Source organism: Phoenix dactylifera, chromosome 13 (assembly GCF_009389715.1).
Source record: "Phoenix dactylifera cultivar Barhee BC4 chromosome 13, palm_55x_up_171113_PBpolish2nd_filt_p, whole genome shotgun sequence".
Taxonomy (NCBI): domain Eukaryota; kingdom Viridiplantae; phylum Streptophyta; class Magnoliopsida; order Arecales; family Arecaceae; genus Phoenix; species Phoenix dactylifera.
Genome location: NC_052404.1, coordinates 5,260,764 through 5,277,917, shown reverse-complemented (window position 1 = coordinate 5,277,917; position 17,154 = coordinate 5,260,764). Strand labels below are relative to the sequence as shown.

At 35.7% G+C, this 17,154-nt stretch overlaps 1 protein-coding gene across 3 annotated transcripts; it reads left to right on the top strand.

Moving 5' to 3' along the window:
• Nucleotides 1-913: 913 nt before the first annotated feature.
• LOC103718061 (DUF21 domain-containing protein At4g14240-like) lies at nt 914-17,154 on the top strand. Of its 3 annotated transcripts, XM_008806704.3 has the most exons (14): nt 914-1,278; nt 2,215-2,291; nt 8,767-8,850; nt 8,959-9,072; nt 10,431-10,517; nt 10,637-10,708; nt 14,265-14,332; nt 14,658-14,745; nt 14,867-14,940; nt 15,013-15,388; nt 15,823-15,869; nt 15,984-16,065; nt 16,423-16,546; nt 16,771-17,154. In XM_008806704.3, the coding sequence occupies exons 1-13, from the start codon at nt 1,002-1,004 to the stop codon at nt 16,543-16,545; spliced, it is 1,569 nt and encodes a 522-aa protein (XP_008804926.2). In that variant the 5' UTR covers nt 914-1,001; the 3' UTR covers nt 16,546; nt 16,771-17,154. The 3 variants fall into 3 exon arrangements, with proteins under 3 accessions (XP_008804926.2, XP_026664637.2, XP_008804925.2); XM_008806703.3 differs by having other exon boundaries at nt 916-1,278; nt 16,423-17,154; XM_026808836.2 differs by lacking the exon at nt 8,767-8,850 and having other exon boundaries at nt 915-1,278; nt 16,423-17,154.

The following is a 17,154-nucleotide window of genomic DNA, read 5'->3' as shown; positions in this document are numbered from 1 at the left end:
CAAACCCATGTATGTAAAAATCTAACAAAAATGATCCCATTCTAAATAGGTCAAAGGTTTAAATCTAGCATTTATGAGTTGGGTTTAAACAAGTTTAACGGGTTTAAACAAATTAAATAAGTCGAGTTATAACCTGATCCAATTATTAAACAGATCAAAGGTTTAAATCTAAACCCGGCTCATTAATAAACAAGTTTAGATAGGTTGACCCATTGACGACCTAAATCTGTTTATGTCAAACCCTAATATGCTTAAAATGAGTTGTTCGCAGGTCGGGTTGATATATACCATTAGCATTACCAAATTCAGTAACATACCCATGTATGTAAAAATCTGACAAAAATGATCCCATTCTAACCTACTTATCAAGTACTTGTTAAAGAAGATAAAGCATTCCGGTGGCATTTGTGGATTGGTTCTGCAATTGTTTATACTCCGTTTGGTAACATTTTATTTTCTAAAGTTGGACGATATATTTATATTAGAATAGCATTGAACCATAATCACCCACGTGTGCTTCAATTTTGGCGATCACCCTCCTAACTTTTCTTCCCCTGCAAATATTACGGTCGCCTGCCTCTCGAAAAAGTAGCCTTTACGCATCATCTGATAAGCAACGAAAGAAAAAATTGACGGCCGGTGATCCTCCATTCGAAGAAAACCGCATCCTCTGACCGATCACAACCGTCCATACTCAAAGAGGTCGCCCTCTTCAAAATCGGTGGCTACGCTCTCGGAAATGCTCGGTGGCATTACGGGCACCGGTTTAAGTTTAAACCTTTGCCGCGGGCATCCGTAACACACCGCCCCTTGTCTCATTTCACCTCCCTAAGAGTCCGTATGGATATTTCCAGGGATCTCGTACACTAAAAAACAAAAAAAAAAACATATATTTATATAAATCATAGATAAAGATATATATTTTTGTAATTCATATGAAGAAATAGGATTCTGCGATTTGGTGGTGCTGGAGGGTTGTGGGGATTGGGTTGATCGGAGCGATGCACGCGGTGGGTGCCTTAGCGGTGGCGAGGATGGCGGTGGCGGCTGGGATGGGCGGGGGAGGCGGCGGAGGGGGAGGGGGGCCGGCGGGGATGCTGGGGGCGGAGGACATCGCGTTCGGGTCGCCGTACTGGTTCGCGTACGCGGGGATCTCGTGCTTTCTGGTGCTCTTCGCCGGGATCATGTCGGGGCTCACGCTGGGGCTCATGTCCCTCGGCCTCGTCGAGCTCGAGATCCTCCAGCGCAGCGGCACCTCCACCGAGAAGAGGCAGGCAGGTCTGGTCTAGTTCTTCATTCTTGATTCTGATTCGTGGGTGGAGCTGTGATGCGCCTCTTCCTAGCTTAGCTGGTTCCATTTGGGGAAATCTTGACTTTTTCTTTGCTCTGTTTGATTCCTCTGTGTTTAGCTAATCTGGACTGGACAAATCTTGAGCTTGTTTTTGATCTTTTTGATGAATATCATGCTGAACGATTCGTCTCAATTTGTGAGAATCTCGGTGGAAATTTAGTTTGTAATGAAGATCTTGATCGGTTCAGGGTTCAGCTAGTTCTGCTTAGGTTTTCTCTATTGTTATATATTTTTTTGATATTTTTGGGGGAATTAGATGCCCTTTCTTAATTCTCGTTTCCCGGTTAAGTTTGTCTCCATTACGCTGAGAGCTGACAGTTTTTCACATAGATCCTTTTTTTTTTATATGTGAAAAATATAAATGTGTAGAATTGATTTGGAAGAATGGAATATTTGAGAATTTGAGTTCTGTGGTTGAATATATGGCTTTAAATTATCTTAAATGTGTTATCGTTTGAATTGATTAGATTGCTGTGAATGCTCTTTTGGTTAGACATATACAATTTGATTTGTGATATCTTATAGTCTCTCACATTCACAAAGTATAACTTGTTTGGTCTTCGAGTGAGTTTTTAGTGTGCCAGTTATTATATTGGAGCTATTTCTATGATAACATTGTTGGCTTGCTACATGATAAGGAATGCTGCTAGTGAATGTTGTGCTGTATGGTTTCACTCATGAATTGTCCAATCTTATGATCGTTAATTTACTAACCTGTCCATTTTCTTTATTTGTTTCTGTTGTTCGGGTCTTTCTTCATTAATCAGTTGTTTTGTCTCCTCTTACAGCTGTTCTTCTTCCTGTTGTCTAAAAGTAGCATCGACTTGTCCTTTTTATTAATTGGTTGTTTTCCCTTGTTACAGCTACCATCCTTCCAGTAGTTCAGAAGCAGCACCAACTTCTTGTGACTTTGCTTTTATGCAATGCTGCAGCCATGGAGGTTTGTCATTTAACTTATCTTTGCAAATCATTTTTAACCTATGAAATATAATTGAAACTTGACAAGCTTGTGTTGGAGTGACTGGAGATTCCACTTTCAAGCCGAACAACACAATATAAATAAATATACCCTTTACAATAATTACACATTATGAATGAAATTATAGTGCAAGTAAATGCAATATCAAGTCATGGACATCCGCTCCTACGAGCACCCTTCTCCAACTCATATGATGATTTGCTTGATGCTTGTTAACTTTAGTTCGAATCTTTATATAGTTGCCTATATTGATAAGATGACTAAAAGTGACACTCCATATCACATAATCTGACATCTGATAAATTTCTTGTCACAAGGGTTTTGGTATAATACATGAGTTTGTGTCAGCTTGTCTCATATATCGACCCAAATTAGTAGGTATCAGCCAAGATCTGCTTGTAATGCAGTGACCCTAGTGATACACTACAGTATGGGTCAACTTGGGTTTGTACCCCACCAAACCAGACTTATACTAATGATTATCAATCTAGACATACTTTAGGTACATAATGCTGTTAACATAAAAACCAATATTTTAAATCCTTATGGGACAGGGGCATCCTGGCCATCCCGTTCCGTTCTTGAGAGCAAGGTTTTAAATCACATAGGACAGGAGTGTCTCAATTATGCCATGGAACGGAATGCCCCACTGTGTTGCCTTACCTTGGTGGTCGTCCTGTTCAAGCATCCTTATTGTTACCATCTATCTCTCTCTCTCTCTTCTTCTTTCTTTTCTTGTTTCTTTCATTATTTTCTTGTTTCTTTCTTTCTTTTCTTGTTTCTTTATTTTCTTGTTTCCTTCTTCCTTCTTTCTTTCTTTTCTTCCTTCCTTCTTTCCTTCTTTCTCCTCCTTTCCTTTCTTCGTTCTTTCCTTTCTTTCTTTTCTTCTCCCTTCCTTTTGTTGCTCTTTCTTCTTCTTTTCTTCCTTTTTTTCTCCTTTTTTTGATGTTTCTTACTTTCTTTCTTTCCTTTCTTCTTCTTCTTCTTTCCTTTTTTCGATGTTTCTGCCCCCCATTCTAGTCCTTTTTTTCACAGGAACAAAATGGGACGATCGAAATGTCCCTCGTCCCACTAGGATTCAAAATGTTGCCTTTGAGAAAACGGGACTGGAATGAGGGCAGGACTTTAAAACCCATCTATAAGGGAGAGGAAGAAGAAAGAGGAAAGAAAGAAAGGAGGGAAAAAAGAAGGAAAAGAAAAAAAGGAAGGCAACAAAAAGAAAAAAGGAAAGAAAGAAATGAATAAAGGAAGAGGAAAAAAGAAAGAAGAGAAGGAAAGAAGGAAGAAACCAAAGAAGAAGAAAAGGAAAGAAAGAAGAGAAGGAAAGAAGGAAGAAAGGAAGGAAAGAATAAAAAGAAAGAAACAAATGAATGCAAAAAAAAAAGGGGAGAGATACAAAGGGAACCTATTGGGATGCTTGATCAAGATTGATGGGGTGGGATGGTAGAGTATCTTATTCTGTGGAGATAATGGAACACCCTTATCCCACGGGGTTTAAAACTTGATACTAAAAACTTTAAAAAATGTTGGTAGGTAATATTATTTCATAAATAATAATTAGTGAACAGTTTGTAAAGATGTTCTAGTTTCAAAATTGTAGCTCTTTGTGTTTGTTTCATCTTTTTCTGAATTCTATATTATGCTACACTAGTTATCCTATTCGTTAGATATTTCTGTGAAGTGCAATATGTTTGTTTTTGGTTTATGTCTTAGTAACAAGTTGTGCCTTTAATTTTGAAATGAGAGACTATATGGAGGAGTGAGGAATGGAGGAAAAGGATCATGTAGCATACCCCAACTAGTTTGGGATTAAGGCTTAGTTGAGTTGAGTTGAGTATACTATATAGAAGAGTCAAAAATCATGTTTTGTTGCCTAGAAGATATCTACTTTCAACTTAAAAAAAGGTAGCCCAAACTCATAAGTTGAGGTTTTTTCTTTCTTTTATATTTATATATGTATGTATATTCTTTAAGCTGGGATAAGGCTCGACGGTCGTGGTCAGTTATAATTTGTATATGTTCTTTTCATGTACCTTGTGTATGTTGAAATGATGGTTCATGCCAGTTATGGGTTTCATATTGTGCATAATGCATGTACATGCTACTAGTAGGATTAAAAAAAATAAGAAGTATGTGATGATGAATGTAGGTTTTGTTTGTCAATAGAAACTTGAGGTGATGATAATCTGTGTACGCCTCTAGTTGTAGCAGTGAAGAGAGATGTAATAGAATTGAGATGGATATTTACTTAACTAACAAAATAAGGAGCTTTAAATAGGATATTTGGCCAAAGATGGTAAGTTGACAAGAACATACATCAGTTGATGATATTCGATGCAACTATAAAAGTTACAGTTAAGGTTCGCCATCTCAGTACCGGACCCTGTACCGGTGCCACACTAGCATTGTGTTAGTACAATACAGTACAAGATCTTTTTAGCATACCGAGTGTTGGTACGCCATCCGTACTGAGCACCGATACTGAACCGGTATAGTACGGTACGCCTCATACTGCCTGGTTCGGGCTGGTACGGCAAACCATGGGTAAAATTTTATATATAATAGTAAAAGTATTAAAACTGTAATGCTAGATGCAAACTTGATGATCAGATTATAGGTGAAATTTGATTAGTGTTGTTCGGACAAGGGATGTAAGGGTCAGATTTGGATATGTAGTTGAGTTTCTGATTTTCTGATCTGATAATAGGAAATAAAGAGACGCAGGGACATGATAGAAAAATAATTTTGACTAAATTATATGTATTTAATTGTATAATAGAAAAAGTGTTAAAAAGATGATATGTATTTAGATGATTCATCATCTATATAAAATTCACAAAGTGCTTATCTGTCAAGTATTACTTACTCATGAATAATTAATTCAAGGACATTATTCATAATATTAAATGTTTCAATGATTGTGACTTGTTTGATGTGTCTATTGAAAGGTATAAATAAAAAGGTGATGCTTTATCAATCCTAAACAGTATTATAATTATAAACCATGATATATCAAAATTTTCATTTGCCAAGTCGGTTTTACATAAATTATATATAAATGTATGAGCATCAGGAATTGTGAAAAAATACACTAGTAAGGTGGATTGTGTTGTTTCTTATATACTTCAAAAGAATCTGAAAGCTTAGTGTTATATATTTTGCCAATGGTAGTGTTATCAAATCCTTATTCCTCATCCAACTCCAAAATTAGCTTAAGATACAAGGCATACAGAATTTACAAAAAGGTTTTTCTAGTATGTCCATACTTAACCAAGCTCGGAAAACAACAAAAGCTCAATTCTACAATCAGTAGGATTCATTATTCAAATCTTTAAATTCTTTAGGAAAAATAATTTTGTAAAACGCCAACACATAACCAACTCGCTGATACACTTCCAAAAATATATTCTTTGAATTGGAAGCAAGAGTCCATATAGCATTGCTGCTATTGCAGCAAAAGTATATTTACAGAAAGAAAGTAACATTGCGACCAAAAGATCAGAGGGGCCCAGTCATGTCATAGTAATTTGACTTTAGAGGTTTTGATTAAATGTCATGTCAGCCATTTATTAATGATAGCTTGAAGAAGTCAATGCTAAATTAGAAATTACGTAATGAAAGTGTTAAAATTATCTATTTGGGCACGTAGATGGCATGATGAAAGGTAATAAAACAAAACTGGTAAGCAAATGAAAAGCTTGGAAGAGGTTGAGAATAAACAATCAAGTAGATTCTGCCATTAGAAATGCATCTTCCAACCAACCTAATGGACATGTCAACCACCCAAAACAACTACAGAGATTTAGATGTTCATGATCGTAACTTTGTCACCCTATCAGAGTCTTGCATCACTTTTTATAGCTTCGATCTTAGTAAATCAACTAATGTGAGTCTTGAATTTGTAGATCTGTCTGAAGCTAGTGGTAGCTTTTCATGTCGCAGGGAAGTTTGGAGTGTGGATTTGTTGAAGAACTTGAATCTCTTTGGCTATTGTTCACTAGCTGCTTTGTCATTGGTTGAGTATCAGGCATGCACAACAAATAACTGAGATGTTAATCTTTTTGACGTGTTAGTTTACAGAAAAATTAGAGGTGCATCTATGTGCAAGTTATACATGAAAGGAGAAGAAATAAATGAAGGTGGGACTGAGATCATGATATCTGGAGGATGTCTGTGAAGTGAATTTAACATTGCATAAGGAACGCCAGGAAAAGGAGTATGAGAGCAAGAGCTTAAAGATTAGAAGAATGCTGTATATTCAATTGCCAGGATGGTCTTAGCTGTTAGCTATAGTGTCTAGGAGGGTGACAGTTCCTCTTTGAAATTTTTAAGTGTTTAGGAGGGTTTCTTTTTGGATGGCTTACATTTTTACTCGTGAGATGGATGAGATTGTTAGGTTTCTATTTTTTGCAATTTTTAAGGATAATGAAGACATATTTAGTTCATACCTTGAGTTATAGTAAAATAAGATCTTGTAAATTTGTAATTTATGTCGTGTAATGAGAGAAAACAGGGGTTTCATGGAAAATGATACGAGAGGCAAGAAAAGTGGTGGCCAGTTGTAGACCCTTTTTATTAGGGGTCATTGCTGCTATAACATCAGAAATGAACTTTTTATCTTCTTTTTCAATTCTTTCTCATATTGTTAAAGTTTTCTCCAAGTTTTGACGTAGGAGCACCACATTAGGTCATTATCTTTTGCCAAATTCTTCATATTTGAAATCTATATTGACATCTGGGAATACATCCCTTTGGAGTTTCAATTCTAGCTTCAGCTAAATATCTGATGGATTAATTGAATCTACATCAATGTGGTATGTAAGAGGAAAGAATGTTGCTGCATTCGCACACTTTAGTTCTTTGACAGCATGGTGACAAGTGTAGACTGCGCCTGAAAGTTTCTACGGCACAATAAGTGGTTCTATACTAGATAATGTTGGTTAACATTTGAAAAGCTGGATAATATTTGTATGACATATCAGATTCATTCTCACAAATAAAAGCCACTCAAGATAGGTCTCTAGATATTTAATGTGCCTCACTAAGCTATTGTTTTGTCTTTCGAAGTAATGGCCCAAGTCCACACCTTCTCACAAAATTGAGTAGTGCCCCACCACTCCTCTGTTTTAACACCAGAAATTATGGACACCTTCTTTCTTTGGTGGGAATTTTCCAAAACTTAAATTGATGACAACTAATATGGTTTTGGTCACCTAAGTTATGAGCGTAAGTAAGCCCTAGTGGTCCACTAAATAATATATTGCCATCCCTTTATCAGATAAGGGTTAAAATACTGCAAAAAGCTAAGTATAAAGATTAACCATAGCACATGATTTTTGTATCCTTGTACTTCTTTTCTTGGCCTGTTTGACCTTATTTACTTCATCAATCCTCCAATTATAAACTTTGCCTCTCCTTGTCTATCTTTTGGTTTGTTTAAGGGATTAGGCCTGCACTGCAATGAACCCTTACATAGCCGAGAGGTGATGAACAACTAGTGTGGAATGTTAAGTCCGACAAACTTAACTTCTTAGAGTAGTAAGTTCTGCTAAAGCCATATCATGAAGTTAGACTAGCAAAAGTCAATGGGGACCTCAATATTATTTGTGTCCTCATAAAGTAGTACTACAACTTGATTCTCCATGTAGTGGAGTTGCATGAAAGTTCTTCCCCATATGCATATCCTCATCCCCTGCTTTTGGATAAATGTACTTACTACCAAGGAATGCTAAACTGGCCCATACCGGCCGGTTTAGTTCGTACCGAACCAGTACGGGCGCTGACCGGTCCGGTTCGGCCGCAGAAAACGGTTCCGGCTCGAAACCGGCCGGTACAAGTCCGAATCGGACAGAATATAGATGGGTAAGATGCCTTACATAGGGTCCATATGTACAAGCACTTGTTATAGATGGGTAAGATGCCTTACATAGGGTCCATATGTACAATTACTACATATATGTCAATTTATCTACTGCTATATGCATTTAGGCATCTGATATATAATGCACAAGCACAATGAATTATATATGTAAAAGGTATTTAACACTGTATTCCAAAAACATCTATACTGGCATATAATATTTCCACAATGTATCTATATGCATCTATAAAGTATTATTTGTCAGAGATGCATATATTTACCACAATGCACATCCTTAAGCAAGAATTGATATCGGCATGATATGTGATAATAAGAAGCTTTGATGGATTTACATTGCCAGCAATTCAGGTTAAACTAAATCAAGATTGACTGGAGTTTAGCAAGAGAAAAGCCAGAAATTGGTTGCATTTCCTGCAATCCATAGTCTCAAAATATACTAGTTTCTTGCACGCTGTTATTTTTTTCAGTTTAAGTTCATAAACTTGTTACTTCTTTATCAGCTTTGCTTCTTTAATTTTCTTCTGTTTGTTTTATGTTAGTTACAACATTGTGCAGGCTCTTCCTATATTCCTTGATATGATATTTCATCCTTTTGTGGCCATTGTCTTGTCTGTTACATTTGTTCTAGCTTTTGGCGAGGTACATTCTTCCAAGTTGATTATGCTTTAATTTGCTTCACTTGATGTTTATCAGTGCCAAGCCATGAAGATTAAGAAGATAATATATATTTTGTTTTAAGTGGTTCAGGTTATTCCCCAAGCCATATGCACGAGATATGGATTAGCTGTGGGTGCTAATTTTGTATGGCTTGTGCGCATTCTGATGCTTATCTGTTATCCGGTAGCTTATCCTATTGGGAAGGTAATAACTACATCTAAAAAAATCATGTGTTCATGTTATAATTTGTTTCAGACTATGGACCGGCTATATGAAGCCGTACTAAGTAAATATTGATTGAAAAAACTTTATTTTAACATTTAACAGTTTTCCTTTGTTCTCTTCTTTTCTATCTTCCAAGACGAACACCCTCAGTTTTACTTTCAAGTAACTTTAGTGATAAATCTTTAAAGCATATGCTGAGTATATATTGATTTAGACAATAATTCACTTATGAAACAAGTGCATGATGTTTGTAATCTCTGTCTTTTTGCCCCTCTAATTGTTAATAAAGTCATGGTTCTTTTATGTATTTTTTATGCCTGATTAGTACTTTATTTTCTTCTCTTTGTTACTCAGAAATTAATCCCAGTCCTCATGTATTACTAGTCTAATTTGTATTTCTTATCGGCTGAAACACAAGTAGTAAAGCTGTTATACCAAAAAGCTATTTGTTCTTTATCACTTATTGCAGTCTATGATATTATCATTTAATTGATGGGTTCTTAGTTTTCCATATGCATGTTTCTACTATAGTCTTAGCTTATTTCAAGTACTTTTTGCAAAATTAAGGGCCTTCACCAGTATTTTGCTAATCGTCGGAGGTTTACGCAGTAGCTTGGCCCTCAAGTTGCATATGTCACCATCTATTCTAACTTTTACCCTTCTATGAAAAAAAAAAAAACTTTTCAAGCTTTCCACTATCATCACTGGTTATTAATTCCATGGGATTCTTAGCTTTCGATATGCATGTTTCTACTATAGCCTTAGCCTATTTCAAGTACTTTTTGCAAAATTAAGGGCCTTCACTGGTATTTTGCTAATGGTTGGAGGTTTGCGTGGTGGGTGGTGGCCTGGCCCTCAAGTTGAATTTGTTACTATCTATTCTAACTTTTACCCTTCTATAGAAAAAAACTTTTCGAGCTTTCCACTATCATCACTGGTTATTAAGGTTTTAGGTTCTGTGGGACGGGGCTATCCCAGTTTTCTCACTGAGCAGGATGCGCCGCTATCTTACCCCGTCCCGACACTTGGGACTGTGGATGGCTCAAAACATGCAATCGGGATGCTAGGATGATGGCAGGACAGTCATATCCCAATACTCGGGATGGTACCCCATCTCAGTGTCCTGTGGAACGTCCTGCCGGGGCTTGAGTCCCTACATGATAGCATATCATACCACTGCTGTATAATCTTTTATTGCTTATTGACAATTGCTTTGGCTGTCTTGCTGTTTTCTTTCCCAAGGCCATCTTCAGAAAGGTTGCTAAATATTCTGTTTCTGTTTTTGCTTTAACTGACAGTGCTGATTTAGATGTTTCTAACTTGTTATGTGGTCCCAGCTTCTAGATTGTGCACTTGGACATAATGAATCTGCACTTTTTAGACGTGCTCAGTTGAAAGCTCTTGTTTCTATCCATAGCAAAGAGGTGCATCAACTTTCTAATGAACTGTTGTTCTTCAGATCTCACTAGGGCAGATATCCAGTATGACAAACTGTTGGAGTAAATTTGGTATGGTTATACTTACATGGTTTTGATCATGTTAGGCTGGTAAAGGTGGTGAGCTCACCCATGATGAGACTACGATAATTAGTGGAGCACTAGATTTGACTGAAAAGGTATATTGCAATAACCTGAGGGATTTTTTTTCTGATTTGCTTGTTCTCTTAATCATGAAACCCTAAATTTACAGGTATTACTGATATTGTACTTTCAACTTTTCTTCACATGAACTCTTTTTATTGTGGAAGAATCATTCTCTTGCTTGGTATTCTCCAACAGATGATAAAATTTGTTGCTTTCCTCTTGAGTGCTCTCCATCTCTCTTCTAAACATTGATACTAGATGTTCATGAAGAACCATAAATTTGATTCCAATTTAATAGTAGGGCAATCAAATTTCACGTTTCCTGAAATTACCTCCCCTAAAATAATAACAAAGATCATGATGATGCTAATAAACAATCGTAACAAAATAATAATAGTAGTTGTAATAGTAGTAGTTGTAATATGACGGATTTCAGCATGCAATAATTTTCACGCCAAAAGGCAGAAGGGCATCATTCATGGACAGAAATATTAAGCAAATCACTGCTGTAATGGATTAATTTATCAATCATTGAACTCGATTTCAGCTACAAGAAAATGCTATGAATCGAAAGAAACAACTATATAAATAGAAAGAATTGACCATAGCATCTGAGAAAAAGTATTTGTGATAGACTTGCACCATTGAGCAGGTAATAAGCTTCCTTTGTTTGGAAAAAGAAGAAACGGTCTCAATAATTTATGTAATTTCTGTCTTTTACATAAAAGTAAAAAAAAATCCTTTTTGGAGTTAACTTCCTTTCTGGTGTGGTAAACCTCTTCGATCTTAATCCTTATAGAACTATCAATCTGAGGTTGCAAAATAAACGATGCAAATCACTCTAGAGCCCAATTCCAATGACTTTGAGAGACTCAACCTGTAGCTAAAGGTTAAATTTTTAACTTCATTACTAGTCATTCAAGACTTCAAAACATTTTCAAATGTTCTCATCATTAGAGACGCTCTAATTTTTGGTGCCACTTGAACTCTACTAGGCACTTACTTGGAATCCTGTTTGAGGAAGGAATCCTTCTTCATATTGGTTGGCTGTGATGAACATATTGCTGCATCTTTTAAAGTGCTGCATTTTGTGGTTGTTTGTTAGGCATTTCCTCACGTAGAAAGACCTTTGTTGCTTTAAATGTCTTCTTGGAATTGTAGGGTGTGAAAGGATCCCATATTTGGCTATCAGGTGGTCAAAATAGTAGTGCGATTTTACTTCTTTATTGATCTCCTATGTTTTTTTGTGGGTTCAACTTGGATTTCTTGATGCCTAAGTTAATATTTCTCTTGATGATAGGTATGTTATAGTGAATACCAATCATAGAAAGTTCTGACGCCTTTTGAGTAGATTGCATTTGATAGATAATACTTTTACAAATTTGTGAAGACAAATGCATGTCTTTTCTCTTACCATATGTAGATGGACTCTTTGGTAATCATTAAGATTTCATGACAAGCTAGGACTGACTGTACTCCTGCTCAAAATAGCGTTGGATACTTATAATACAAATTATAGCCATGGTCGCATCTTTTAGTACTTTATTATTTTATGGGAAACAATGATCGTGAATAACTTCACCAGCAACAATGTTGTCAGTTTGGTCTTGGCCAACAATACATGCTCCTTGATATCTTAGTAGGATTGTCACCTTTCTTTTCATATTTGTCATTTTGGGTATCCCGAATATTGCTTGCAATAGAACCTTTTTAGACTCTTAAATTAGCATAAACACAGATCCACTAGATGGCATGACTACCATTGAGGTCATCAGGCAACATGTGGGCCTCCCAACTTTGAGGGTTTGCCTTCTCGATCAACAAAATATAATTATAGGATAACCACCTTATACATAGACATTTTAACTTTCCTATGATCTCATTTTTTTCCTTCTATATGGAATCTGGCTGCTGTGATGAAATGTGATGGCATTTAGAGGATCTTATATGAAACTGGCTAGCAAAATCCTTGATCAGTTTCCACGAATTGAAACTAGGATAATGGATTTCTGATTTTAGCAAGTAGCATATAGTTCTAGCAAATTATTTCAATAATAGCACTAGACCACTTTGAAAAAAACATAAAATTTTAAGTTATATTATATTATGAATTTTTTAAGTACTTAAATATTTTTTATATATTTTCAGCCTTCTTGCACATGTTTCGTATTCATCTTTCTCAAAAAAAAAAAAGTACTGCAGCTGGTATTTCTAATTTTTTCCAATTTATTTACTCTTGTAATTTTTTCAATTATTTACTCTCAAATTTCTTTCCATAATTGGTTGGAAGCCTGGAGTTTTGGAATTTTATTTGTTTATTGTTATGATTGTAATTAGGTAAAATTTTCTTATTTGTTTAAAACTGGGATTTAAATTTTTTTTCCTTATTTGTATATAGCAAAGATTTGTATATATGATCTAGAAAAAGTGAAAGATTTTTCAGGATAAAATTGACAGACAGAATCTAAATGGAATATTCCTTGATTGCAAAACTCTTATTTTTATATAGTAGATAATCAAAATTAGTTTATTCAACCAAATTGTGGTATTTCCGCTTATCTCTACAGAATATATATATATATATATATATATATATATATATATGATACATCTTAACGAAAACATAACCTACATTGGTAGAAACTGTTAGACTGCATTTGGAAGTGGAATAAGGATGAATAGAAAAAAAGTTATTTAATTCACTTATTCCATCTCATTTTAGCCAAACAGTCATTTCAGTGTATGGAGTTAATCACTTTTCAGAAGGATAGAGTTGATATTTCAGCAAAATTGAACGTCATAATGCTCTACTTTTTCTCCTCCTAACCTATTTATCCCCCTTAAAGTAGGAATAACTTACTACAATGAAATGGTGTAATAATTTAACCCACTCTTTTCCTCTCAAAATCACTCCCTGCTACTCTGGAATTTTTATTCCGCTTCCAAAAACAGCCTTTTTTATAGAGAATAATCCTGAATAAGAGCTTTTAGAATCTTTATTTCTAGTTTTTGGAAAATTTTGCTGTACTACTTCTCAAATGATTCTTCTGTACTCAAGTTCATCTATATTTTTAGAAAAACATTAAGGAATGGCTGCTTCACCCATAAAAATTTGGCTGCCTCGTACTAATATTTCAAAGTAAGTAATATCAACAACCAAGTGCTATATGCATCTTGAAACTTAACAAGTGCATTATGCAGGTTTAGGTATAACATTCATAACAGAGTTATTTGAATCACATATTGGCATGCTCACGTACAAACTCTTGCATGCAGCGTAACATGCTATTATTGTTGGTTCTCTTAGAATTTCCATTTTTCTTTGGTAAATCTTAAGATAATGGAAGTGCTAGTTCATAGGAAATATGCTATACCACAAGTGGTACCTTTTCATTGCATTCTGTTATTACAAGGGTTAAACATTGGTGTGCTAATGTATTTACTTATTTGCAATTGTTCTTGGTTCTTCTTAGAATTTTTTTCTCCGCAACTATTTAAATTGCAGCTTGAAAAACTACTAATTGCTTGTCTGGATTGATGTTATTTAAAGCATGGTTCTGGAATTCTAAAGTTTCTTCTCATGCACAGACTGCTGAGGAGGCTATGACACCTATTGAATCAACATTCTCCTTAGATGTCAATTCAAAATTAGACTGGTGGGTTTCACTACTTGGAGAACTTTTTTCCTTCATTAAATAAACAAATAAAGATTAAAAGCCTAATGTATATGCTTCCAGCAGAAAGGATAGAAATAAGGACAATTTATATTACGTGAACCTGTTTTATGATGTAACTTTATCCTTGAGCCTCAAGGCAACTTAAGGAGCCTCGCATTGAGGCATAAGGCTAGTTGAGCCTCAGATAAGCCTTTCTAAGCAGTGATTGTGATCAAGGATAGTTTTCTAATTGTTACCTTATTGTTTATAGCTAAAAGTTTGTTAAAGGATGCTATAGATCATTTTGTTTTGTTCTTATACTCAGGGAAGCGATTGGCAAGATTCTTGCTCGGGGCCACAGTCGTGTCCCTGTTTATTCAGGGAATCCCAAAAATATTATTGGCCTTCTGCTGGTGGGTGTCTATTATCTAAATTTGATACTGCATTGTGCTGCAGCAGATGTCACTGTCATGTGGTAGACTAGAATGTGTTTTTTGCTTATCTTCATTGAGATGTTGCATTTTGTGGAACTAGGTGAAAAGTCTTCTCACAGTCCGTGCTGAGACGGAAACACCTGTTAGTGCCGTTTCTATTAGAAGAATTCCGAGGTTTGATAGTAGACCATTTTTTTCTTGTGCGCTTATTCACAAACACTATGCTCATCTTTGAAATTTCATCAGGGTTCCAGCAGATATGCCACTGTATGATATACTGAATGAGTTTCAAAAAGGAAGCAGTCATATGGCTGCTGTTGTGAAGGCTAAGGGTAAAACAAAAAATCTCCCTCATGCTGATGCGGAAAAGACTGAAGAAAATAAAGAAACGAGTGGAGACTCCAAAATAAGTACTCCTCTGTTATCTAAAGTAGAGAAGTCAGAAAGTGTTGTTGTTGACATGGAGAAGTGGCAAAATAAGCAGGTCAATGGAAATAAACCCACCCATTTGCAACAGAATGATGCAGCAACCAATGCTGTGGCTCGTTTGTCAGAGGATATTGAAGATGGGGAGGTAATTGGTATCATCACCCTTGAGGATGTATTTGAAGAACTCTTGCAGGTAACTTGTAGATATTTGATTCCTCAACATGCTAGATTTAGTTGATGGACTTCTGTGTCTCATTTGTTTCAATCTTCAAACCATATTAAAAAATGTCTGAGACAGAAAAGCCGTCTAACTTGATAACTTTTTGCGTTGATTGTTGTTGGCCTAAATCTAGCCTGCTCTGGTAAAACATACTACATATTCATGAAGTTCAATGATGAGTCTCTTTGCAGATTATAATTTAATACTATTTTGTGGAAGTATGAAAACAAATGCTATTCGCTAGGCAAATCTGCATCAATTTGTATAAACATATAATCAGATTATGAAATGCTCAGCTAAAGAGGCTGAAGTATTATCCAGACATTGTATGTTAGTTGGACTTTGACATCTTTGACATGAGGGTTTTTTAAAACTGTAAAGAAGACTTGTGAATTTTCTTCATGCAGGAGGAGATAGTGGACGAGACAGATGAATATGTTGATGTCCACAAGAGGTATGGTATTACTAATAATATTATTGCTTCACTAGTAACTATTTGTTTCTATATGTATCATGAGCTTTTTTGCATCCTCAGAAAGCACATGATAATGTGATACTGTTGTTGCAGGATACGTGTTGCTGCTGCAGCTGCCGCATCATCAGTTGCTCGGGCTCCATCACTTAGGAGGTTAACAGGTCAAAAGGCAGCGGTAAGTAACTCTTTTAGCATCATAGTTTCTCAGAACAAGGTTGGCCTTTAACAACAGTCACAAGTTGTGTTCACATTTCATATTATCAGTACAAGCATCCCAGAATTTGATCTTAGTTCTCATTTAGAACCATATTGTTGGTTTTTTTGCACTTTTTAGCCTCGGAAATTGAGTTTTATGGCATTCGTAATGAAGAGTTGAGCTGAAAACTTTTCTTGATTATGCTATTATATATTTATATGTGCGTAAGAAGTATCTTTGCATGCCTCAGCTTGAGGAGAGGCTTTGCTCCTATACTGTCATGGAAGTAATACTGTTGGTCTAAATTGTTGAAAGTTTTCTCTACTTTTTTTCAAGGGAGTTCAAAATCGGCAAGGACAACAGCCAGCTGGAATCCTAAAGAAGCCTACTGAAGGGGAATCGAATACACCTAGACATCAAGTGAATCTTGTGGAACCTCTCTTAGGAAACAAGAGATAAGGCAAGTATACCAAAATCTCCTTGCAGGATTTTACCTTGCAGCAGAAGTGATGCCAGAAGCTTAGCAGATTACTTCCAGGGGCTTGTTTCATATATAAGTACATGCTAGCAGTTCATTGGAATGAATCTTTTTCCCTTATTTGTCAATTATCCAGCATGACATGTACAGTAATATCTTTTAACGATTGTGACGAAGTTTTGCCATTTCATCCTTTTATTTTTTAGAAAGGTCATCAAAAGGGTGGTAGCTTCATCATCATTTGGATTGTTGTGAGTTGGGTAATAAAGAAAACAAGCAGTGGAAGGAAGAGAGAGGGAAGATAAAACCTGCATTCAGGTTGCTGGACCTTGCTGTGTAACAGTTCGCAGAGATGCTTCGTCAAGGGATTTTTGACCTGCTTGGTTACTACGAGTTACTGAATGTTGCTGGGCTGAAAACAGACTGGTTGCCTACACTAGTACATTCATATTGGTACTCTGTTTTATTTTACCATACAAATGCAAATATAGATATTAGTTGAATGGGAGCATAAAAAAAATATACTGTTTTATTGTGCTATACAAATACAAATATAAAAGAAATATGCTAAATAGCTTCTGTTTGTCAAA

What these genes read in the sequence shown, in the direction of transcription:
- LOC103718061 (XM_008806704.3), top strand. Translation starts at nt 1,002, where the DNA reads ATGCACGCGGTGGGTGCCTTAGCGGTGGCGAGGATGGCGGTGGCGGCT. An exon ending in CACCGAGAAGAGGCAGGCAG is followed by an intron (nt 1,279 to 2,214) that starts GTCTGGTCTAGT and finishes CCCTTGTTACAG; the next exon opens with CTACCATCCTTCCAGTAGTT. An exon ending in TAACAGGTCAAAAGGCAGCG is followed by an intron (nt 16,066 to 16,422) that starts GTAAGTAACTCT and finishes CTTTTTTTCAAG; the next exon opens with GGAGTTCAAAATCGGCAAGG.